Source organism: Entelurus aequoreus, linkage group LG20, assembly GCF_033978785.1.
Source record: "Entelurus aequoreus isolate RoL-2023_Sb linkage group LG20, RoL_Eaeq_v1.1, whole genome shotgun sequence".
Lineage (NCBI taxonomy): Eukaryota > Metazoa > Chordata > Actinopteri > Syngnathiformes > Syngnathidae > Entelurus > Entelurus aequoreus.
The window spans coordinates 12,568,911-12,596,088 of record NC_084750.1 but is presented as its reverse complement, the minus strand read 5'-3'; the positions used below and the strand labels follow the sequence as shown (position 1 = coordinate 12,596,088).

At 38.8% G+C, this 27,178-nt stretch overlaps 1 protein-coding gene across 3 annotated transcripts; it reads left to right on the top strand.

Moving 5' to 3' along the window:
• The first annotated feature begins 473 nt into the window (after positions 1 to 473).
• ngly1 (N-glycanase 1) lies at positions 474 to 22,276 on the top strand. Of its 3 annotated transcripts, none has more exons than XR_009822080.1 (12): positions 474 to 827; positions 3,847 to 3,961; positions 5,366 to 5,554; positions 10,930 to 11,095; positions 11,174 to 11,393; positions 11,478 to 11,599; positions 14,235 to 14,380; positions 16,108 to 16,218; positions 16,296 to 16,481; positions 17,803 to 17,981; positions 19,487 to 19,664; positions 21,917 to 22,060. XR_009822080.1 is itself a non-coding variant. In XM_062028798.1 (12 exons), exons 1-12 carry the CDS (start codon positions 727 to 729, stop codon positions 22,096 to 22,098), a joined length of 1,902 nt encoding a protein of 633 aa, XP_061884782.1. In that variant the 5' UTR covers positions 482 to 726; the 3' UTR covers positions 22,099 to 22,276. The 3 variants fall into 3 exon arrangements, 2 of the variants coding, with proteins under 2 accessions (XP_061884782.1, XP_061884783.1); XM_062028798.1 differs by having other exon boundaries at positions 482 to 827; positions 17,796 to 17,981; positions 21,917 to 22,276; XM_062028799.1 differs by having other exon boundaries at positions 485 to 827; positions 10,933 to 11,095; positions 17,796 to 17,981; positions 21,917 to 22,276.
• The last annotated feature ends 4,902 nt before the right edge of the window (positions 22,277 to 27,178 follow it).

The window sequence follows — 27,178 nt, the reverse complement described above, 5'->3', positions numbered from 1 at the left end:
GTGTGTTTTACACTATACAAGTACTTGTTTGATGAAGTACTGTGTGTTTTAGAGTCTAAAACACACAGTACTTCATCAAACAAGTACTTGTTTAATGAAATACTGTGTTTTTTAGACTAAAAGTCTAAAATGGATTATGAAGACAATGTGGTAATTTGTCTTACTTTCTTAAACATGTTTTGTTAGTACGAGAATTGTTTTTTATTTTATTTATTTATTATATGCATTGTTAATCGTGATGTAAAACATTGGAAGTAAATATCGTTATGTTTTGGAAGTGTCATTCTTTGATAAGTATGATCATTGTTCAATAATTTTAAAAAGTAGATCAGCCAGTCCAGCAGGTGGCGTCACTGCGCACCAACATGTTGATTCATCACCAGAGGAAGACGCAGTAGCTTCCATCCACCCATCCATTTCTACCGCTTATTCCCTTCGGGGTCGCGGGGGGCGCTGGAGCCTATCTCAGCTACAATCGGGCGGAAGGCGGGGTACACCCTGGACAAGTCGCCATCTCATCGCAGGGCCAACACAGATAGACAACATTCACACTCACATGTAGTTATTAAATAAAAAAGTAGAGCCTCCAGGCCAGCAGGTGGCGCCACTGCGCACCAACATGTTGATTCATCACCAGAGGAAGACGCAGTAGCTTGTAGTTATTAGCTAACGAGCTAGCAGCGAAGCAGTCAACATTTGACAGAAAAGGCGATTAAAAGAAGAAGAATGACTTTGTCGCCAGCAGTCACTCAATTATGTGACAATTCTAAGGACGTCTTCCTGGATGTGTGCAAGTTGTTACTTACATACGCCGACAATATCTTAAGGTAAGACTGATGTTAATACGACTTCTTTCTGACAAACTAACAAAATATACATATCTGTATTTTTTATTAATACTAGCATGTACGGCATCGCACAGGTTTATAAATACTGATATTGTTTATTAATGCTAGCATGTACGGCATCGCACAGGTTTATAAATACTGATATTGTTTATTAATACTAGCATGTACGGCATCGCACAGGTTTATAAATACTGATATTGTTTATTAATACTAGCATGTACGGCATTGCACAGGTTTATAAATACTGATATTGTTTATTAATACTAGCATGTACGGCATCGCACAGGTTTATAAATACTGATATTTATTAATACTAGCATGTACGGCATCGCACAGGTTTATAAATACTGATATTGTTTTTTAATACTAGCATGTACGGCATCGCACAGGTTTATAACTATCTATATTGTTTATTAATACTAGCATGTACGGCATCGCACAGGTTTATAAATACTGATATTGTTTATTAATACTAGCATGTACGGCATCGCACAGGTTTATAAATACTGATATTGTTTATTAATACTAGCATGTACGGCATCGCACAGGTTTATAAATACTGATATTGTTTATTAATGCTAGCGTGTACGGCATCGTACAAGTTTATAAATACTGATATTGTTTATTTATGCTAGCATGTACGGCATCGCACAGGTTTATAAATATTGACATTGTTTATTAATACTAGCATGTACGGCATCGCACAGGTTTATAAATACTGATATTGTTTATTAATACTAGCATGTACGGCATCGCACAGGTTTATAAATACTGATATTGTTTATTAATACTAGCATGTACGGCATCGCACAGGTTTATAAATACTGATATTGTTTATTAATGCTAGCATGTACGGCATCGCACAGGTTTATAAATACTGATATTGTTTATTAATACTAGCATGTACGGTATCGCACAGGTTTATAAATATCTATATTGTTTATTAATACTAGCATGTACATCATCGCGCAGGTTTATAAATACTGATATTGTTTATTAATACTAGCATGTATGGCATTACACAGGTTTATAAATATTGATATTGTTTATTAATACTAGCCACACAGTGTCCGTCTACCAACAATAATAATAATAATAGATTTTATTTGTAAAAAGCACTTTACATTGAGTAAACAACCTCAAAGTGCTACAGTGTATTAAAAAAATAAATAGATAATAAATCAAAATAAAAACTAGAACAGCCTAATAGCTAGAACTAGTATGCATATATCTAAAAAAAAAAAGCCTTTTTTTTTTTTTTTTTTTTTTAAAGGGGGGGTTTTAAGCCTTTTTTAAAAGCATCCACAGTCTGTGGTGCCCTCAGGTGGTCAGGGAGAGCGTTCCACAGACTGGGAGCGGCGGAGCAGAAAGCCCGGTATGGCGTCACATTAGTACCAAAAATCCAAGCGCGTAAAAACTGTTATCCCCACCACGCACCCTTTTGCGCGTGTGTGGTGCCTTTGTGTGCGCGCGGTGCCTTTCTGTGCGCGCGCGCGGTGCCTTTCTGCGCGCGCGCGCTGTCTCGGTCTGTGCGCTGTCATGTTTCATTTTGGTACTTTGGGGGCGGGCATGCTTAGACCGCCCCTTCTTTCTGATTGGCTTTGGAAAAAAAATAAATAAATAAAAATACACAACTTCAAGTAGGTTGTAAAAAAAGGCAGATGAAGTGAAACTATAGCAATGCTTTTCTTTCCACTCTCTCATGCACACAGATACTCATGTTATGAGAAGTATATTGTTTCAAAAATATTAACATTAATTGTTGATATTTTAAACATCTTTCAGATTACATTGCTCAAATTCAAAAACCACTTTACCACACAAATATTAGGCCCAATGTGCAGGATTATTCTATTAGTATTAGTTATTTTTATGTTTTATCATATCTTAGCTTATTTTTATGCTTCATCATATCTTAGCCTATTTTTATATGGTCTTATTATATTTATATTTCAGTTTTTATTGTATTTTATTTTATTTTATAGTTTTTCATATTGTAGTTTATTTTTATGTTTGATTATATCTTATCTTATTTCATATTATTTTTGGACTTTTACCTGATGTGTATTTTAATTATTTTTAATCCATTCATTTGATCATCTAGTGTTTCCTCAAAGTTCCTGTGATTGGCTATTGTCATTGTGTTGTTATTATTGTTGTTGTTGTTGTTTGTTTATTTTTATGTACATGTTTAACTTTCTTCATGGGGTGTGGGTGTTATTTCTCATTTTGTTTTTAACTATGTAAAGCACTTTGAGCTGCATTTTAAATTAATGAAAAGTGCTTTATAAAAAAAAAATTATTATTATTTTTAGTAATAGTACCCTTACAATCACTCCAAACCAGTTCAATAACTTACCTCTTTTTCAGCCAACATTTTTTTATCCCCTTCTTCCTCCGTAAATCTTGATACATATTGACGATGACCCGCCCTGCTATACTTCTGATTGCTCAAAGCCAATCAGAAAGAAGGGGCGGTCTAAGCATGCCCGCCCCCAAAGTACCAAAATGAAACATGACCGCGCGCAGACCGAGACAGCGCGCGCGCAAAAGGGTGTCACGCGCGCGCACGAAGTGGAGAATCAGCGCGCGATAACAGTTTTTACGCGCTTGGATTTTTGGTACTAATGTGACGCCATAGCCCGGTCTCCCATTGTTCGTAGCTTTGTCCTCGGAGGTTAGCCTGTCCGGAGCGGAGGTGTCGTGTGGAGGATTTGGGGGTGAGCAGTTCTTTGAGGTAGAGGGGGGCATTTCCATGGAGGCACCGTTTGAACCACTGAGAACTAACTCGCGCTTAATGTATGAGGATTTTGCATGACATCATCTCCTGAAGTTCTATTGCAATAGATTACACATTGCAAAGTTAATATACGGTGATGGTTAAACTGGCATTAGTTCATCAAATCAGGGTACTGGTGTGTACATATTATTACCACAAAGTGTGACGTCACTTTGAAGTATGATGTCATTTGAACCTTAATGATTTTTTTCCCATCAGGAATCCCAACTTGGAAAAGTATAGATCAATTCGCATAGAAGGTCCTACTTTCTCTACCAAGCTGCTGCCAATCAGAGGTGCGGTGGAATGCCTCTTTGAGATGGGCTTCAAGGAGGTATGGGAACATTCACTTAAAGACGTAAAGCTTCCATATCTGTACAGTGCATGTTTAGTACGACCCCTGGCAAAAATGATGAATCCGCAAAATTAAAGGATGTTCATTCCGTTGTTTCATTTTGTAGAAAAAAAGCAGATAAGATACATGACACCAAAGTATTGTAATTTCTGGCTTTAAAAAAACACTCAAATAAATCCGGAAAATAAATTGTTGTCATAACTGTTTCATTTTTACATCAAGCAGAGTGAAAAAAATAATGCAATCATGACAAACAAACAAAATGACAGTCCAACACGCCACCAGTACTTTATTGCACCACCTCTGGCTTTTCTAAGAGCTTGCGGGGTGTGAAGCATGCACTTAATGAGTGACAAACAGCGGGGGGTGGATATTGTAGCGTCCCGGAAGAGTTAGTGCTGCAAGGGGTTCTGGGTATTTGTTCTGTTGTGTTACGGTGCGCATGTTCTCCCGAAATGTGTTTGTCATTCTTGTCTGGTGTGGGTTCACAGTGTGGCGCATATTTGTAACAGGGTTAAACTTGTTTATACGGCCACCCTCAGTGTGACCTGTATGGCTGTTGACCAAGTATGCTTTCCATTCACTTGTGTGTGTGAAAAGCCGTACATTTTATGTGATTGGGCCGGCACGCAAAGGCAGTGTCTTTAAGGCACACCCCGAATATTGTTGTCTGGGTGGAAATCGGGAGAATGGTTGCCCCGGGAGATTTTCGGGAGGGGCACTGATATTTTTCGGAGTCTCCCGGGAAAATCGGGAGGGTTGGCAAGTATGACTGGGAGACGCAACTGCTCTGTACTTCTCCCTACATCCGTGTAGAACTCCGTACAGCGGCGTTTTAAAAAGTTATAAATTGTACTTTTTGAAACCGATACCGATATTTTCCGATATTACATTTTAAAGTATTTATCGGCCGATAATATCGGCAGTCCGATATTATCGGACATCTCTACCCGCAATCTAAAAGCAGAGAGGGGGGCAAACCTGACACCGCTCCAAGCACCTTTTGGTTTGAACTGTTTATGACCCAGCGCAGCAGTTGTTTATGACCCCTCCCCTTAGAAGCAGCTGCAGCTATGTAATCAGGAAATGCCCAAATAACGGGAGAGGTCAGGGAACCCTTTCCTCAGAGCGTGGGGCGACATTGTATGAGAGTGCACGCGCTCTCCTCATGAGCTAAATTGAATCCTGTCTCTGTTTGATTCCTTGCTTCTTGTCTTTGTTTAATAGATAGTTTGGTGTTGTTTATATGATAGTTAGCATGCAGAAATATGATGGTAAGATCAATATACTAATTGTATTAAGCGTATGCCAGCAATATATGTAGTTAGCATTAAAAGTAGTCAAATCCTTTACTATCTGTGTGTGATTTTGTTTCTCCTATAGGCTGACACTCACCTGGTGTTCCCCACCTCTGCATCAGTGGAAAATCTAAAGGCCGTCAGAGATTCCATCGCAGCTGAAAGAGATCAGAGACTACCTGGAAGACCGTCCGTCCCCCTTATGGCGACCGCAGAAAGCCAGCATTCGCCTGGTCAGCCCGTGTCCTCACTTCCTGCACGGCCAAAACCTCTGGTAATGTCTGCAAAACAACACAGTATAATAATTGTCATATTAGCAGATTGTGAACCCATTTATGGTCAAAATCTACTTTTATCTGTTGTTTTTTTCCCCCTCAAAATGTGACCTCCCTTCCTCAATAAATGCTTTACCTAAATAAAACCCTCCAAAAATAAACACCTGCCCTCAAATAGACCTCTCCTCTTGACACTGAGGAAGAATACCAGGTACAGTATATGTAATTACTTCAATCAATCAATCGATGTTTACTTATGTAGCCCTAAATCACAAGTGTCTCAAAGGGCTGCACAAGCCACAACGACGTCCTCGGTTCAGATCCCACATCAGGGCAAGGAAAAACTTAACCCATTGGGATGACAATGAGAAACCTTGAGAGGACCGCAGATGTGGGCGACCCCCCATTCATCCAGCCAGTGAAATATTTTTAAAGACTACTCCAGTTGTTTAGCTGACTATTTATATCTGTGTGTGGCATTGCTATTAGTGTTTCACAAGAATAAATAAATACAAACAGAACAATGCCACGTACACCATCTGATGTGTGGAGACATTTCACCCCGAGCAATGTAGGCGGAAAGGCGGTGTACATTTGCGAATACTGTGCAAAGAGCTACGTCAAAAAAATGGCACAAAGATGCAGCAGCATATAGACAACTAGGGATGATACTCGAAACCGGTTTTCCCGGTTGTTTGATAAGAAAAGAACCGAGTCCTCGGACTCGAATCCCTTTTTGAGAACCGGTACCCGTTATCGAGACCACTACAGTAAAGGAAAAGAGTTGATTCTTTATTCGAGTCCCGTCCCGACCAGAAATGCTCCGTGGGACATCACAAGAAATGACGTCACGTAGCTCAGTCATTAGGCGCAGATAGCGAAAGCAGGAAAACAATGGACGGGAAAAAGCGCTCCAAGGTGTAATAAAGTTCAAAACAAAAGCTATAATCCATCAAATAACTTTACTGAGAGATTTGAGCAGGGTAAAACACATGACCAACACTTTTACCACCAACCGGAAACATAGCAACCAGGCTAGCAACGCACCTCCTTTACGGCAGCTGTCGCAACGTTCTTAAAACAACCGCAGCACATACATATATATACAACACTGCAGCACATACATATATATACAACACATCTCCCTTTTTTAACTTTTCTTTTTCTTTCCTTGTAAACAAAACACAATCACACTGTAGATGTGTTGTCGGTCTAATTATAAATAATGCAGACGAGGCGTGTTGGCTGAGTTCTTGACGTTTACTTTCACAGCGTGGCGACATGCAACACTTTTCGGGGCTACCGCGCATGCTCGTAACTCCCGTTGCATGCTGGGTAGTGTAGTTGTTATATTCTCTAGCTCATAACATTTTTCCCCATAAAGAAATAATGTTAACTCAATAAAGTGTATTTCTTTTTTTAGCTTTAACTTTTCATTTATTAGCATTGTAAACACATTTGGAAATAACTTTTCTCTTCATAGAATGTTCTTTCAATAAAGAAATAAAGTGCAAAAATGTCAAAGCATCATAACAAACAGTTATGTCAAATAGCAGCAGAAGTGCACTTTTTGGAGAGCTGTATTATTTTCAGTTTTGTGCCTAAGGGACTGATTTTATTTAACACTATATTATTATTTATTCACCTATAGTGATCACAGAGACAGCTTGTTTTTGTGTTACTGTATATATTTGTTTCTCTGAAAAATCCCACTTAATATACTTTGGGTAACAACAGTCAATATTTATTTATTTTATTTTATTTTTTTAGGTGGGTAACAGTCAATATTTATTTATTTATTAGATTTTATTTTTTTATTATATAATAAAAGTGAGCTTTTATTAAACCAAATATTGTGTGTTTTTTTCCATATACAACAACCTATCTGGACTCCATAAGAGAATCGGTTCGATAAGAGGATTCGATAATAGACTCGAACTCGATAATTCCTTATCAAACATTATCCCTATAGACAAGTGCCCAATAATATATCATTTTTGTAATTCACCATATATTCCCATTCATTCCCATGGACGGTGTCCACTGTCCAACTTTGAATAATCAAAAAATGGTCAATATTTCCAAACTTCCCGAGCTTAACTTCCCGTGGTAAATTTCCGGAAATTTACCGGAAACTTTCCACCCCTTTGCAACTAGAGATGTCCGATAATATCGGCCTGCCGATATTGTAGGCCGATAAATGCTTTAAAATGTATTATCGGGAATTATCTGTATCGGTTTCAAAAAGTCAAATTCATGACTTTTTAAAACGCAGCTGTACGGTAAAACACGGACGTAGGGCATACTTTCCAACCCTCTCGATTTTCCCGGGAGACTCCCGAATTTCAGTGCCCCTCCCGAGGTAACCATTCTCCCGATTTCCACCCGGACAACAATATTGGGGGCGTGACTTAAAGGCCTACTGAAATGAATTTTTTTTATTTAAACGGGGATAGCAGATCCATTCTCTGTGTCATACTTGATCATTTTGCGATATTGCCATATTTTTGCTGAAAGGATTTAGTATAGAACAACGTCGATAAAGTTCGCAACTTTTGGTCTCTGATAAAAACAAAACCTTGCCCCTACCGGAAGTAGCGTGACGTTGTCAGTTGTTCACTCCCTCATATTTTCCTATTGTTTTCAACACAGCTAGAGCGATTCGGACCATTACCCCATTAATTTGAGCGAGGATGAAAGATTCGTGGATGAGGAACGTTAGAGTGACGGACTAGAATGCAGTGAAATACATATATTTTTTCGCTCTGACTAACTTAGGTACAAGCTGACTCATTGGATTCCACACTTTCTCCTTTTTCTATTGTGGATCACGGATTTGTATTTTAAACCACCTGGGATACTATATCCTCTTGAAAATGAGAGTCGAGAACGCGAAATGGACATTCAGTGCCTTTTATCTCCACGACAATACATCGGCGAAATGCTTTAGCTACGAGCTAACGTGATAGCATCGTGCTTTAACTGCATATAGAAACAAAAAAAATAAACCCCTGACTGGAAGGATAGACAGAAAATCAACAATACTATTAAACCGTGGACATGTAAATACACGGTTAATGCTTTCCAGGCTGGCGAAGGTTAACAATGCTGTGCTAACGACGCCATTAAAGCTAACTTAGCAACCGGACCGCACAGAGCTATGCTAAAAACATTAGCTCTCCACCTACGCCAGCCAGCCCTCATCTGCTCATCAACACCCGTGCTCACCTGCGTTCCAGCGGAAGGACGAAGGACTTCACCCGATGCGTTTGGCGGCCCGGAGACTTAGGAAGTCAAGGGGAGGTTGGCGGCTAGCGCGTCTGCTCTCCAACAAAGTCCTCCTGGTTGTGTTGCTGTAGTCCGCTGCTAATACACCGATCCCACCTACAACTGTCTTCTTTGCAGTCTTCATTGTTCATTAAGCAAATTGCAAAAGATGTCCAGAATACTGTGGAATTATGAAATGAAAACAGAGCTTTTTGTATAGGATTCTACGGGGTACCATAACTTCCGTTAAACTGACTTTGTCACGCGCATACGTCATCATACTGCGACGTTTCAGCCGGATATTTCCCGGGAAATTTTAAATGTCACTTTATAAGTTAACCCGGCCGTATTGGCATGTGTTGCAATGTTAAGATTTCATCATTGATATATAAACTATCAGACTGCGTGGTCGCTAGTAGTGGCTTTCCGAAGGCCTTTAAAGGCACTGCCTTTAGCGTCCTCTACAACCCGTCGTCACGTCCGCGTTTCCTCCATACAAACAGCATGCCGGCCCAGTCACATAATATATGCGGCTTTTACACACACATAAGTGAATGCAAGCCATACTTGCTCAACAGCCATACAGGTCACACTGAGGGTGGCCGTATAAACAACTTTAACAGTCTTACAAATATGCGCCACACTGTGAACCCACACCAAACAAGAATGACAAACACATTTCGGGAGAACATCAGCACCGTAACACAACAGAACAAATACCCAGAACCCCTTGCAGCACTAACTCTTCCGGGACGCTACAATATACACCCCCGCTACCACCAAACCCCGCCCACCTCAAGTTAGATTGTTTAATGCAGGCGTCACCAACCTTTTTGAAAGCAAGAGCTACTTCTTGGGTATTGATTAATGCGAAGGGCTACCAGTTTGATACACACTTAAATAAATTGCCAGAAATAGCCAATTTGCTCAATTTACCTTTAACTCTATGTTATTATTAGTAATTAATGATATTTACACTTAATTGAACGGTTTAAAAGAGAAGAAAACACGAAAAAAATGACAATTAAATTTTGAAACATAGTTTATCTTCAATTTCGACTCTTTAAAATTCAAAATTCAACCGAAAAAAAGAAGAGAAAAACTTAAAAAAAGAATTTATGGAACATCATTAGTAATTTTTCCTGATTAAGAATAATTTTAGAATTTCGATGACATGTTTTAAATAGGTTAAAATCCAATCTGCACTTTGTTAGAATATATAACAAATTGGACCAAGCTATATTTCTAACAAAGACAAATCATTATTTCTTCTAGATTTTCCAGAACAAAAATTTTAAAAGAAATTCAAAAGACCTTGAAATAAGATTTAAATTTGATTCTACAGATTTTCTAGATTTGCCAGAATAATTTTTTTGAATTTGAATCATAATAAGAAATATTTCACAAATATTCTTCGTCGAAAAAACAGAAGCTAAAATGAAGAATTAAATTAAAATGTATTTATTATTCTTTACAATAAAAAAAAAAAAATTACTTGAACATTGATTTAAATTGTCAGGAAAGAAGAGGAAGGAATTCCAAAGGTAAAAAGGTATATGTGTTTAAAAATCCTAAAATAATTTTTAAGGTTGTATTTTTTCTCTAAAATTGTCTTTCTGAAAGTTATAAGAAGCAAAGTAAAAAAAAAGAAAGAATTTATTTAAACAAGTGAAGACCAAGTCTTTAAAATATTTTCTTGGATTTTCAAATTCTATTTGAGTTTTGTCTCTCTTAGAATTAAAAATGTCGGGCAAAGCGAGACCAGCTTGCTAGTAAATAAATACAATTTAAAAAATAGAGGCAGCTCACTGGTAAGTGCTGCTATTTGAGCTATTTTTAGAACAGGCCAGCGGGCTACTCATCTGGTCCTTACGGGCGACCTGGTGCCCGCGGGCACCGCGTTGGTGATCCCTGGTTTAATGCATCCAGCGGGGCATCACAACAAAATTAGGCATATTAATGTGTTAATTCCACGACTGTATATATCGGTATCGGCTGATATCGGAATCGGTAATTAAGTGTTGGACAATATCGGAATATCGGCAAAAAAGCCATTATCGGACATCTCTATTTGCAACCCTAGTCAAGTGAATGTATTTTCCCCAAGCAGACCAGCAGCTCTGACTTGCTGATGACGCTCCAGTCCAACTCGCAACACGTGCTGCTGTACGAGAATCCCGCGCTGCAGCAGAAAGCCAGGAGCTGCGTTCCCTGCAGGCAGCTGTCCTCTGCTGCCGAGCGCAAGCTGAAGGTGGCTAAAGAGGTGGACTCGGGTACGAGCCAACATTCAGAGCAGTCATTGTTGCAAGGGAAAATAGACGGGACTCAGAGGAACTCACCGTCTGTTTTAGAATGTCAACTGGGGAAAGAGGACTTCCTCGTGCTGGAGTTGCTTCGCTGGTTCAAGTATGACTTCTTCTCCTGGGTGGACTGTTTGCCCTGCAGTCACTGTGGAGGCCAGACCCAGAATACCGGCTCACTGAGTCCCACCACTGACGATCTGCACTGGGGAGCCCAGAGAGTGGAAAAGCACCAGTGTCAGAGCTGCCAGCGGTCCACCAGATTCCCTCGGTTGGTGGTGACATGGTGGCTGCTAATCACCAATACATCCTTTGACTGACGTGTGTTTGTTTCCTCTGTATTACAACACACAAGCTATAACAACCCAGAGAAGCTGCTGGAAACCAGGAGGGGGCGCTGTGGGGAGTGGGCCAACTGCTTTGCCCTTTGCTGCAGAGCGCTGGGCCTGGAGGCCAGGTACATCTGGGACAGCACAGGTGTGTAACTTTTTTACAGGCCAAAAGTTTGGATACACCTCCTCCTCATTCAATGCCCTTTCTTTATTTTCATGACTATTGACATTGTAGATTGTCACATCAAAACTATGAATGAACACATGTGGAGTTATGTACTTAAACAAAAAAAGGGGAAATAACTGAAAACATGTTTTATATTCTAGTTTCTTTAAAATAGCCACCCTTTCCTCTGATCACGGCTTTGCACACCCTTGGCATTCTCTCCATGAGCTGCAAGAGGTAGTCACCTGAAATGGTTTTCACTTCACAGGTGTGCCTTATCAGGGTTGATTAGTGGAATGTCTTGCTTTGGCAATGGGGTTGTGACCATCAGTTGTGTTGTGAATGAGAAAGTGTGTGCAAACTTTTGCCCTGTACTCTATATATATATATATATATATATATATGTGTGTGTGTGTGTGTGTGTGTGTGTGTGTGTGTGTGTGTGTGTGTGTGTGTGTGTGTGTGTGTGTGTGTGTGTGTGTGTGTGTGTGTGTTTGTGTGTGTGTGTATATACTGTATGTGTGTGTGTGTATATATATATATATATATATATATATATATATATATATATACGCATATACAGTATATAAATATATATACATGTGTGTGTATATACTGTATGTATGTGTGTGTATGTGTATACATATATATATATATATATATATATATATATATATATATATATATATATATATATATATATATATATATATATATGTCTTAATTAGATCATCCAAAAAAATAGTGCTCGATACCGTGGTAGAGCGTAATATGTATGTGTGGGAAAAAAATCACAAGACTATTTCATCTCTACAGGCCTGTTTCATGAGGGGTTTCCTCAATACTCAGGAGATTTTAATGGAAGCATTCACATACCATGGTTTATATAGGGCACAGAGCGGGTGGGTACAGGCAGACGTGGGGGCGTGGTGACACATGAGCCAATCACCACGCCCCCACGTCTGCCTGTACCCACCCGCTCTGTGCCCTATACAAACCATGGTATGTGAATGCTTCCATTAAAATCTCCTGAGGATTGAGGAAACCCCTCATGAAACAGGCCTGTAGAGATGAAATAGTCTTGTGATTTTTTTTCCCACACATACATACATACATATATATATATATATATATATATATATATATATATATATATATATATATATATATATATATATATATATATATATATATATATATATATATATATATATATATATATATATATATATATATATATATATATTAGGGCTGCAACAACTAATCGATTATAAAAATAGTTGCCGATTAATTTAGTCATCGATTCGTTGGATCTATGTTATGCGCATGCGCAGAGGCTTTAAAAATATATATATATACCATACATATATATATATTTTTTAAAAATAATTCTTTATTTATAAACTGCAACATTTACAAACAGCTGAGAAACAATAATCAAAATAAGTATGGTGCCATTATGCTGTTTTTTTAAAATAAAATACTGGAAAGGATAGAAATGTAGTTTGTCTCTTTATCCGATTATTAATCGATTAATCGAAGCAATAATCGACAGATTAATCGATTATCAAATGAATCGTTAGTTGCAGCCCTAATATATATATATATATATATATATATATATATATATATATATATATATATATATATATATATATATATATAATTAGGGCTGCAACAACTAACCAATTAAAATCGATTATAAAAATAGTTGCCGATTAATTTAGTAATCGATTCGTTGGATCTATGTTATGCGCATGCGCAGAGGCTTTAAAAAAAATAAACATATTTTTTATTTAAAAAAAAAAAAATTCTTTATTTATAAACTGCAACATTTACAAACAGCTGAGAAACAATAATCAAAATAAGTATGGTGCCATTATGCTGTTTTTTTTAAATAAAATACTGGAAAGGATAGAAATGTAGTTTGTCTCTTTTATCCGATTATTAATCGATTAATCGAAGTAATAATCGACAGATTAATCGATTATCAAATTAATCGCTAGTTGCAGCCCTAATATATATATATATATATATATATATATATATATATATATATATATATATATATATGTATGTGTGTGTATGTGTATATATATATAATCTGTACATGCTTCCTGTGTGTGTAAAGTTGGCGCCCCGCTCTCCGCCCATCAAGACAAAGATTGTGAATGACTGAAGAGAGGGCTCACTGCGTTCAGTCAATCCTACTGTTAAATAAACACGCTCAGGTGCTGACAGAGTGAGACGTCTCTCTCCCTGTTTAAAGTGAGGGATGAACAAATGCGAGGCTCCAAAATTCCGTTTGGCGAATATGTCTGTGTCTCAAATGGCAGTTATGGTGTGGGGGGGGGGGAAGCTTCACCTCTTGGGGTTGTCGCACTAATTACATCCTTGATGTCAATTTTAAAATCTTTTCTCATCTCGTTTTAATGAAAGCGATATCGTTTAGTTTTTTCATCTCATGAGATGAGCGTATCGTCACACCCCAATTCCATCCCATAAGGAATATTTGTAGCGTTCACCAAGTACAGCAGCTTTTATCATGATGCTGCTGTGCCTACTAACTTTTATTGTGCAATCACCTTTTACAGCTGCTTGTTGTGTCTTTCAGACCACGTATGGACCGAGATTTACTCCGTGTCCCAGCGTCGTTGGGTGCACTGTGACTCATGTGAGAACACCTGCGATAAACCTCTACTGTATGAAGTTGGCTGGGGGAAGAAGCTCTCTTATATCTTTGCTTTCTCCAAGGACCAGGTCAGTTGGTCAATAGCATAATATTGTGAGAGTCCAGTCCATAGTGGATCTAGCATAATATTGAGAGAGTCCAGTCCATAGTGGATCTAACATAATAGTGTGAGAGTCCAGTCCATAGTGGATCTAACATAATAGTGTGAGAGTCCAGTCCATAGTGGATCTAACATAATGGTGAGAGTCCAGTCCATAGTGGATCTAACATAATAGTGAGAGTCCAGTCCATAGTGGATCTAACATAATATTGTGAGTCCAGTCCATAGTGGATCTAACATAATATTGTGAGAGTCCAGTCCATAGTGGATCTAACATAATATTGTGAGAGTCCAGTCCATAGTGGATCTAGCATAATATTGTGAGAGTCCAGTCCATAGTGGATCTAACATAATAGTGAGAGAGTCCAGTCCATAGTGGATCTAACATAATAGTGAGAGAGTCCAGTCCATAGTGGATCTAACATAATAGTGTGAGAATCCAGTCCATAGTGGATCTAACATAATATTGTGAGAGTCCAGTCCATAGTGGATCTAACATAATATTGTGAGAGTCCAGTCCATAGTGGATCTAACATAATATTGTGAGAGTCCAGTCCATAGTGGATCTAACATAATATTGAGAGAGTCCAGTCCATAGTGGATTTAACGTAATATTGTGAGAGTCCAGTCCATAGTGGATCTAACATAATATTGAGAGAGTCCAGTCCATAGTGGATCTAACATAATAGTGTGAGAGTCCAGTCCATAGTGGATCTAACATAATAGTGAGAGCCCAGTCCATAGTGGATCTAACATAATAGTGTGAGAGTCCAGTCCATAGTGGATCTAACATAATATTGAGAGAGTCCAGTCCATAGTGGATCTAACATAATATTGTGAGAGTCCAGTCCATAGTGGATCTAACATAATAGTGTGAGAGTCCAGTCCATAGCGGATCCAACATAATAGTGAGAGTCCAGTCCATAGTGGATCTAACATAATAGTGAGAGTCCAGTCCATAGTGGATCTAACATAATAGTGAGAGTCCAGTCCATAGTGGATCTAACATAATAGTGTGAGAGTCCAGTCCATAGTGGATCTAACATAATAGTGTGAGAGTCCAGTCCATAGTGGATCTAACATAATAGTGAGAGTCCAGTCCACAGTGGGGCCAGCTGGAGATCATCTTGAGCGGAGACAGGTCAGCAGCGCAGAGATGTCCCCAACTGTTGCACAGATGAGTGGTCCGCCCTGGTTCAGGACTTTGGACAGCTAGCGCTTCATCTGTGGTCAGAGCAGAAAAGAGACGGCAGATCAACTGGTCTAAAAGGGGGGTCTATTTAAAGTCTAGAGTATAGAAATTAGTTTTAAGATGGGACTTAAATGCTTCTACTGAGGTAGCATCTCTAACTGTTACCGGGGGGGCATTCCATAGTACTGGAGCCCCAATAGAAAACGCTCTATAGCCTGCAGACTACTAGCCGGAGTTCTTTGAACGCAGATTTCTTGCCGGGACAAATGGTACAATACAATCAGCAAGATAGGATGGAGCTAGACCGTGTAGTATTTTATACCTCAGTAGTAAAACTTTAAAGTGCACAGGAAGCCAGTGCAGGTGAGCCAGTATAGGTATATATATAGGTATATATGTATATAAAGGTATATACAGTATAGGCGTAATATCAAACTTTCTTGTTCTTGTCAAAAGTCTTGTTATTGTTATTGCTGAAAGCATTGCTTCATTATGTGATACAGGTGGTGGACGTGACATGGAGGTATTCCTGCAAACATTCCGAGGTTTTGTCAAGAAGGACCAGTGTTCAGGAGGCCTGGTTGCTGCACACTATTATTGGGCTGAATGCCTCGGTAGGTGTTTACCTTTTCCACCGTGCACGTAAGACGCTAGTTATGTTCAATTGGTTGAATCTGCTTCGATGCTACAGAGACAGCAGTCTGTGAGTGCGGACAGGAAGAGAAAACTGTCAGAACGGTTGGTTGTTGAACTCGTGGAGTTCATTTGCCCCAAAACGCCAAAAGCAGGCGAGCTGGGAGGGCGGATGTCTGGGTCTCTGGGATGGAGGACGGCGAGGGGAGAGACGGGAGATGCTGATGCACGGAATACCAAACAGGTACGCTAGCAATGAGGCACATTTTGTACGCAAATCAAGTAAAAATTAGACGCGGACACAAAGTCTGGCAAAGTATTTAATACAATAATTAATTTTCAATGCCTGTGATGAGGTGGCGACTTGTCCAGGGTGTACCCCGCTTTCCGCCCGATTGTAGCTGGGATAGGCTCCAGCACCCCCCGCCACCCCGAAAGGGATAAGTTTGAGTTTGAGATTATTTGGAACATGCAAGCATACAACATGATACATCACAATTTCCAGTTTCTCTTTTCAACATGTTCGAAAAGGAGTAGGAAGAAGCAGAGCTTATTTAATCCTACCCCTTTTCTTTTACATAACAGTTACTAATACTTTTGTTCACTTCCTGTTCTCAATTTATTCACAATATACTCCATAAGTAATCACAATAAAAAAATTTAAAAGAAATAATAATTGCTGAAGTAAGTTACATTTCATATGATGAGATAAGTAAGATTATTTTGAGAGTGAAAGAATGAATGCATTTAAGTAAATTCAGTATTCTTCTTCTTTGTACTTTGTAAACACTTTAAGTTTGAAGAGTTTCTTGAAGTGGATCATATTAGTACATTGTTTGATTGCTAAGTGGTAGAAAATGGATGGATGGCATGTATGAAACCCAAAACAAGTGAAGTTGGCACGTTGTGTATGATTTGCAAATCCTTTTCAACCTATATTCAATTGAATAGACTGCAAAGACAAGATACTTAACGTTCGAACTGGTAAACTTTATTTTTTCAAAAAAGCTGGCTAATTGGGAACAGGTTTATTTATTTGGGCATTTTCTGATTACATAGCTGCAGCTGCTTCTAAGGGGAGGAGGGTCATAAACAGCTGCCGCACTCTGTCATAAACAGTTCAAAGAAAAGGTGCCTGGAGCGGTGTCAGGTTTGTCCCCTCTATGCTTTGTAGACCTCGGGTCATGACAAGGTCTTCCTGTGGCTCTCCAATAGATCAAAGAAACCGACACCTCCACGTCGCATCCCATCGCACACAGTGGAGGTTGACAAGCGGCAGGACTTTTGCATGATAAGATCAAAGACAGCTTTTGTCTTCTCGCAGGGCGACCTGAACTCATAGGAACACAAAGTTGTGTGATAACTTATATACAAGTATTCTGACAATTACCATTACCATCGTTCTCAGTAGACCCAGCTGCCTAAAACACAGAGCGGAGACAGGAAACTCCTGACGCAAACAGGAAGTGGTCAAAATAAAAGCACGACAAAAGTATTATTTCATGGCTCTGCGAAAAAGGTAACATTTTGGAATGAAGACAACATCTGTTTGTGTCAGAATGCAGGTTTTGTGTTCACGCTCACTGAGAAAGAGAAGCAAGACAAACGACTTCACGTGTCTTATAACGCCTCCAAAGATCAATACTGTCGAGTGTCCAATGACTCGGAGGTCCTCCGCAGCTGGGAAGGATGTGTGTGGGAGAAGGAGTCGGTCTTCAGGAAGGTGGAGGACGACTGGCAGATGGTAGGTTTACTGCAAAGAACATCAACAGCTTACAGTACAATCTTTCTTATATATTTATCCTCAAATTCTGTTCTGTATTAAACAATGTACAGCACGTGACATGCAGGGGCACTGCAACAAAAGTACGCCTGACAATATTAATCCAACTCTTTTTATTAGAGATGTCAGATAATGGCTTTTTTGCCGATATCCCATATTGTCCAACTCTTAATTACCGATTCCGATATCAACCGATACCGATATATACAGTCGTGGAATGAACACATTATTATGCCTAATTTTGTTGTGATGCCCCGCTGGATGCATTAAACAATGTAACAAGGTTTTCCAAAAATAAATCAACTCAAGTTATGGAAAAAATGCCAACATGGCACTGCCATATTTAGGGTCCGCCCTGTACCCAGTACAAAGGACTCCCACAGGGAGTCCTTTGTACTGGTTACAAAGGAACCTATTGATTTGACACACACATAGAAAAACTGTGCCAGCACACTTTAGTAAAAAAACCAAACCCCAAAAATCAAAACTGCGCTCTAGCGCCCCCTAGGAAAAAAACAAACTGCCTGTAACTCCCACTAGAAAGGTCGTAGAGACATGAATAGGGATGATACTCGAAACCGGTTTTCCCGGTTGTTTGATAAGAAAAGAACCGAGTCCTCGGACTCGAATCCCTTTTTGAGAACCGGTACCCGTTATCGAGACCACTATAGTTTCAAATTAGTTGCCTAATTAATGAATTGGAAAGAAAATGTTATGACAGTAGCGTATGTGTGTGGCCGTGAGGTGAGTGACATCAGTGAGTGTGTGGGCGAGAGAAGAGAGGGAGCGGTAGCGTGAGTGCCGGCGGGGACTAGTTTGTTTTGTATTATTTTGTAGTTTATTGTCAAAATATACACTCCCATTGTCCACTTAAATATTTCCAAGATATTTCTTTATTCTTAGACAACGGATTCCCTTCCGTGATTGGTCATTTCTATGGACACAGAAATGACGTCACCTAAAATTCCGTTTACGGCACATAGTAATGTCGTAATTCAGCTCTGAGTGTGACACTTACGATTCAGTCCTACACTTCGCTGAAAGTGTGAGTAAGACGCTTGATAACTAACTTTTAAGTGCAGCTTTCAGCGAAGAATTTATTTACTCTTAAGTCAACTCTTAGCAGACTTCTTAGGAGTCATTCTAAGAAGCTTGATAAGTACGGCCCCTGGTCTAGTGAATTGTATGGATTACTTTGCATTGGACGAGACTATGACGGGCACATATCGAGGAGGAGTGGACCAGATTCAGGGCAGAGTTCCAGTGTTGATCGGATATGTTGGTGTTATCTCCCACGAGGCTCTTATGCCTGACAATATTAAAGTCTCCAGTGAAATCTGACTACACTTGTTTTTAAACTGGAAATAGTTAGTTAGCAGTGGTGGCTAAGGTTACAGTTAGGGGTTGAGGCTATGTTTCTTCCATGACACCATAAGGTATTTACGCTGTTTTATTTCTTCCTTCAGGTATATATTGCTCGGACTGAAGGCTCCTCTGCTGGACAGATCAGCTGGAAATTTGACTTTGCGCCTTCAGAACTGACCATAAAGTCCGTGTCAATCAAAGCCAGTAGCCAGACTTTCAATTCTGGCAAAGTCAGCTGGCTGCTGCAATCAGGCCTGACTAAAGCCCACCTTGTTGGAGGTATGTAACAATCATTATTATGGGCCTGCTGCAATGCAAGCAGCCCATACCTCAACTTGTATTATTATAGTTCTGCACGTTTCTCGTACCATTAATACGAGACGGATCGGCCAACAAACCCCCACGTATGTTACACCGTCGGAAAGGTCTGACTCGCGCCTACGGCGGTACTTTAAGTTGGCAGCATTTCGTGTTACCATGGTGACGCTGTTCACGAACAACAACAAAAAATGGGCCAATTTAATGGGTACATAATGGACGATTGCAAACGCCAAAAAGACAAGATTACCTCCTCTTGTAGCTCAGCCATACTTTCACGCAGCCCGGTGCTTAACGTCTCATTTTGTTCACACACTTGTCTACTTTCCACACAAGCTAACTTATAGCATGTTAACGTTAGCTTGCTTGCATGCTAACATAAGCATGATATTTTTTAAGCTAAATTTGTTTTTATTCACGCCAGAGTCAAATAACTTGGTACGTGACACTTTTTAACTGTTAGCATGCAAACGTTAGCATGCTAGCAAGCTAATATTAGCATGGTAACTTCTTTTTGCTGTTTTTTCACTTTATTGTCTACTTCCAGAAATAATGTGCCGTTGTTGAGTGTCTGTGCTGTCTAGAGCTCGGCAGAGTATCCATGTAATACTCTTCCATATCAGTAGGTGGCAGCAGGTAGAAAATAGAATAGAATAGAATAGAAAGTGCTTTATTGAGCCCTGGGAGAAATTCAGCACCACAGTTTGCTCACAATACACAATAAACACTTAGGTATTTTTTACATGTGAATAATATAAATACAGTCTATTATACAGCATTATTCACATGTGAATAATATAAATACAGTGTATTAAACAGCATTATTCACATGTGAATAATATAAATACAGTCTATTATGCAGCATTATTCACATGTGAATAATATAAATACAGTCTATTATGCAGCATTATTCACATGTGAATAATATAAATACAGTCTATTATACAGCATTATTCACATGTGAATAACATAAATAAAGTCTATTATACAGCATTATTCACATGTGAATAATATAAATACAGTCTATTATACAGCATTATTCACATGTGAATAATATAAATACAGTCTATTATACAGCATTATTCACATGTGAATAATATAAATACAGTCTATTATGCAGCATTATTCACATGTGAATAATATAAATACAGTCTATTATACAGCATTATTCACATGTGAATAATATAAATACAGTCTATTATACAGCATTATTCACATGTGAATAACATAAATAGTCTATTATACAGCATTATTCACATGTGAATAATATAAATAAAGTCTATTATACAGCATTATTCACATGTGAATAATATAAATACAGTCTAATATACATTTAATTACAGTCAAAAAGGAACATATGCATTATACAGTCTGATGGCTGTCGGTATGAAGGACTTCCTGTGTCGTTCCGTGTTGCATTTTGGGAGTCTGAGCCTTCCACTGAACGTGCTCATTCTCTCTGAAAGGTCCGCCAGGTAGCTTATTGCTCTGTAGATGTCGGGAACATGGTTTGTCGTGATCACAATATGCAGACGACAGCGGGAGGCATTGTGCAGGTAAAAAGGTCTCTAATGCTTATACCAAAAATAAACAAAAGGCAAGTGCCGCTAAGAAAAGGCATTGAGACTTAGGGAAGGCTATGCAGAACAAAACTAAAACTGAACCGGCTACAAAGTATACAAAAACAGAATGCTGGACGACAGCAAAGACTTACAGCGTGTGGAGCAGACGGCGTCCACAAAGTACATCCGAACATGACATGACAATCAACAGTGTCCCCACAAAGAAGGATAAAAACAACTGAAATATTCTTGATTGCTAAAACAAAGTAGATGCGGGGAATAGCGCTCAAAGGAAGACATGAAACTGCTACAGGAAAATACCAACAAAACAGGAAAAGCCACCAAAATAGGAGTGCAAGACAAGAACTAAAACACTACACACAGGAAAACAGCAAAAAAGTCCAAATAAGTCAGGGTGTGATGTGACAGGTGGTGACAGTACACCTACTTTGAGATAAGAGCTATAGTGATGCATGCTTGGTTATGGTTTAAATTAATATCCAACAATCGCGAGAACAACTTTTTATTGTCAATATTGGCTGCCGAGTTTAATTTTTTAATGATTTGTGCTGGTTGTGTGGAAAAAAATGTGTGAAAAAAGGTTGAAAAGCGCTGTACTAGATGATTTCTGATTGTGTTTTTAACCCTCAGATGGAAGCATGCAGTCATTCCAGAGTCTAAAGGGTTCTTCGGAGTTGATCGTCACCGCACAGCTTAGTGGAGGTGATGGAGACACCGCCTGGCAGCACTCTCAGCTCTTCAGACAGAGTTTGAAGGAGACCGGACTATCCTGCTTTGAGGTCCTCATATACCTACAAGACGTAGAAAGATGAAGACTGGACCCTATTTGTCTATTTCAGACAGTAGGTTGACTCCGGCTATTCAATATATTATTGTTCACTATGACTGTTCAGTCCATGTTGCTGTTCCTGTTGCTATAATAATGATTGGGATACTTGTATCCTGTCTTGTTTTGCTCAACATAACTAAATATATCCTCACAGAGACAAAGACGCTGTTTTGAAACTTGAATCAAGCCTTTCTCACTACCAACACCATCCAACAGCACACATACTCACATTTCGGGTCACAGGAATTTAATATGAAACCTGTCAGGTTCAAACACCGAACTATCTATTAAACAAGACAAGAAGCAAGGAATCAAACAGAGACAGGATTCAATTTAGCTCATGAGGAGAGCGCGTGAACCTGTACCCTCGTACAGTATTACCCCACGCTCTGAGGAACAAATTCCACGCCTCCGCATTTATTTGGGCATTTCCCGATTACATAGCTGCAGCTGCTTCTAAGGCAGGGGTCGGCAACCTTTACCACTCAAAGAGCCATTTTGGCAAGTTTGACAAATTAAAGAAAATAATGGGAGCCACAAAAAAAATGTTTTAATTTAAAATGAAAAACACCGCATACAAAGCTTAAATTGCTTTGTGCTATGTTAACCAGGGGTCTCAGACACACGCACCTTAATATGGAAATTTGATGTTAGTGCGGCCCGCGAGTTTTGAATGAATGGCGCTTGATAGCGTCATACTTGCCAATCTTCTCGTTATTTCCGGGAGACTCCCGAATATCAGGGCGTGATGGCACTGCTTTTGGCGCCCTCTACAGTCTGCCCAAACAGTGTACCTGCTCGACCACATGTAGAATGCAGCTTCAGCTTGCTCACGCAAGTGACAGCAAGGCGTACTACTTCAACAGCCACACAGCTTACACTGACGGTAGCCGTACAAAAACAACTTTAACACTGTTACGTTACAAATATGCGCCACACTTTGAACCCGCACCCAAAAAGAATGACAAACACATTTCTGGAGAACATCTGCACTGTAACACAACATAAACACAACACAACAAATACCCAGAATCCCATGCAGCCCTAACTCTTCCGCTCAACCGACGCACGGAGGGGGGGAGGGTTGACGTGTGGGGGGGTTTGGTGGTAGCGGGGGTGTATAATCTAGACCGGAAGAGTTAGGGCTGCATGGGATTCTGGGTATTGGTTGTGTTGTGTTACACTACCGTCAGTGTAAGCTGTGTGGCTGATGAGTAAGTATGCTTTGCTGTCTCCTACGTGTGCAAGTAAGAGCTACATACAACATGTGGCCGGGCTAAATGCTATAGAGGACAATTACTGCAGTGCATTTAGGGCACGCCCTTTATTTAGAAATTAGAGTGAAAATAGGATTATAATTGCCCTGGGAGTTTTCTTAGAGAGGCGCTGAGATCCACAAGTCTCCTGGGAAAATCGGGAGGTCGGCAAGTATGCAGCTGAGCCGCATCAGAGTGGTCAAAGAGCCGCGGGTTGCCGACCCCTGTTCTAAGGGGAGGGGTCTCATTATACAGCAGCTGCACTGGGTCATAAACAGTTCAAAGAAAAGGTGCTTGGAGCGGTGTCAGGTTTGCCTCCTCTCTGCTCGTAGATTTTGGGTCCTTCCTGTGGCAGTCCAATAGATCAAAGAAACCGGCTCTTCAGGATGAGCCGTTTTGTAGGCGGTCCCATTTACGTGTGGAAGGCCAAGCCCACTTTGACCGTGTCTTCTCCTCATCCATGTTGTAGTTTTTAGGAGCTGCATGTGGAGTCGACTGACAAGATATAAGTTACAACTATACGCTACAGCGGAGTATTTTAGCTTGCATGTGCCTGTACGAGCCAGTCTGTCCCACAAAAACAGGATAGAGAAAAAGAAGGAACTGATTGACTCCAACGCTGGACCGCTACTGGACAACGATGGTCGGGATCCCAAAGGAACAACAACTGGTACTGTCAGGTAAGAAAATATATATTTTTTAAATATATACACTAGCGTTCAAAAGTTTGGGGTCACATTGAAATGTCCTTATTTTTTAAGGAAAAGCACTGTACTTTTCAATGAAGATAACTTTAAGCTAGTCTTAACTTTAAAGAAATACACTCTATACATTGCTAATGTGGTAAATGACTATTCTAGCTGCAAATGTCTGCTTTTTGGTGCAATATCTACATAGGTGTATAGAGGCCCATTTCCAGCAACTATCACTCCAGTGTTCTAATGGTACAATGTGTTTGCTCATTGGCTCAGAAGGCTAATTGACGATTAGAAAACCCTTGTGCAATCATGTTCACACATCTGAAAACAGTTTAGCTCGTTACAGAAGCTACAAAACTGACCTTCCTTTGAGCAGATTGAGTTTCTGGAGCATCACATTTGTGGGGTCAATTAAACGCTCAAAATGGCCAGAAAAAGAGAACTTTCATCTGAAACTCGACAGTCTATTCTTGTTCTTAGAAAAGAAGGCTATTCCACTAAATTGTTTGGGTGACCCCAAACTTTTGAACGGGAGTGTATATATATAATATATGTATGTATATGTATGTATTATGTATGTATATATAGCGTGTGTGTATGTACGCATGTGTATATATGTGTTTGTGTATATGTATGTATGTATATACTGTATATGTGTCTGTGTATATGTACGAATGTGTAAGAATGTGTGTTTGTGTATATGTATGTGTGTGTATGTATGAATGTGTATATGTATAGTATTTGTGTGTGTATATGTATGTATATTTATGTCTGTTTATGTATGTATGTATATATAGTGTGTGTGTGTGTGTGTGTGTATATATATATATATATATACAGTATATATACACACACACACAAAAAAATCGATTCACATCTGATTCGCGATTCTTATTCATTTAAATTTTAAATTGTTTATAATTTTCAAAAATCGATTTAAAAAAAACCTAAATAAAACAACTTTTATAAGAATCAATAAGAAAACCCAAAACGTTTTTAGACCATTGCTTTGAAAACCAGAAAGGGAGCTTTCTAACCCGTAACCTGTTTTGAAAAAGTTTTATCATAAATATTATACCAAACAGTAGAGATGTCCGATAATATCGGCCGGCCGATATTATCGGCCGATAAATGCTTTAAAATGTAATATCGGAAATTATCGGTATCGTTTTTTTTATTATCTGTATCGTTTTTTTGTTTTTTTTTATTAAATCAACATAAAAAACACAAGATACACTTACAATTAGTGCACCAAGCCAAAAAACCTCCCTCCCCCATTTACACTCATTCACACAAAAGGGTTGTTTCCTTCTGTTATTAATATTCTGCTTCCTACATTATATATCAATATACATCAATACAGTCTGCAAGGGATACAGTCCGTAAGCACACATGATTGTGCGTGCTGCTGCTCCACTAATAGTACTAACCTTTAACAGTTAATTTTACTCATTTTCATTAATTACTAGTTTCTATGTAACTGATTTTATATTGTTTTACTTTCTTTTTTATTCAAGAAAATGTTTTTAATTTATTTATCTTATTTTATTTTATTAATTTAAAAAAAAAAAAGGACCTTATCTTCACCATACCTGGTTGTCCAAATTAGGCATAATAATGTGTTAATTCCACAACTGTATATATCAGTATCGGTTGATATCGGTATCGGTAATTAAAGAGTTGGACAATATCGGAATATCGGATATCGGCAAAAAGCCATTATCGGACATCCCTACCAAACAGTGCGTTGCGAGAATCGTTTTGAATCGAGAATCGATTCTGACTCGAGTCTTTTTCCTGGGAATCGGAATGGGATGGAATGGTTACGTGCGCAAAGATTCACACCCCTTAATATATACAATACATATATATATATATATATATATATATTGACCTGCTCCTCCCTGGTAAAATATGCATGTTTAAGGTAGAGGAGCATCTGCACTCAAAATAAAATGTGATAAAAATGTGCGTCACATGTAAGGTTGCAGTACTTCCCCTAGACTATTTATTTTTTTCGGTTAGACTTTTATTTCCCCCACAATGGGTGAAATGATATCATAACCATTGTGCTGTAATTATGTTTTTAATGTACTATCGTTTTCTATTACATTTAATACTGATTGTGTTGTTACTTATTAATAAAACCTTAACTTAATTTTATTTAACCTTCCCGCCAATCCCAATCACATTTAAAGTGCATTTATTAAGACTTGCAGCACCAAAATGCCCGACACAGATAACTAAACCATAGTCAAAGTGTATAATAACAGTATAATAAGTGTACTACAGCAGTGGTCCCCAACCATTGGTCCGGGCCGCACAGAAACATTAATTGATTTATAAACTACCGCATTTTCTTCGAATTAACTTTCACCTGTCCCACTAAACACACCAATACGATGGTTAATAGATGTATATTACAACTCCTTTGTTAGAGTACATGGGACAATGCACATTAATGCACACACAACATTTTAATGTACCAGATTGTAGCCAAAAGCACTTTTTTTTTGCTGTTTTTATCTGCCATACTTAAATAATGAAAATAATGCATACATTAAACCGGTCCCTGGTGGGAAAAAAAAAGGTTGGGGAACTCTGTACTACGGTAAACAAACAGTACTACAGTGTATTCTCAGTGTATTTTCTACTTTGTTTCCATTTTTCTACTTTGTTTCCATTTATACCCCCATTATTTACTTTTTACTTTTTAAATTTGATCTAAATTCTGTACACTGCTGCTGGAATTATAATTTTCCTGAGGGAACTCTCCTGAAGGAATCAATAAAGTACTATCTCTATCTATCTATCTATCTATCTATCTATCTATCTATCTATCTATCTATCTATCTATCTATCTATCTATCTATCTATCTATCTATCTATCTATCTATCTATCTATCTATCTATCTATCTATCTATCTATCTATCTATCTATCTATCTATCTATCTATCTATCTATCTATCTATCCATCCATCCATCCATCCATCCATCCATCCATCCATCCATCCATCCATCTATCTATCTATCTATCTACCGTAATTTCCGGACTATAAGCCGCTACTTTCTCCCCTCGTTCTGGTCCCTGCGGCTTATACAAGGGTG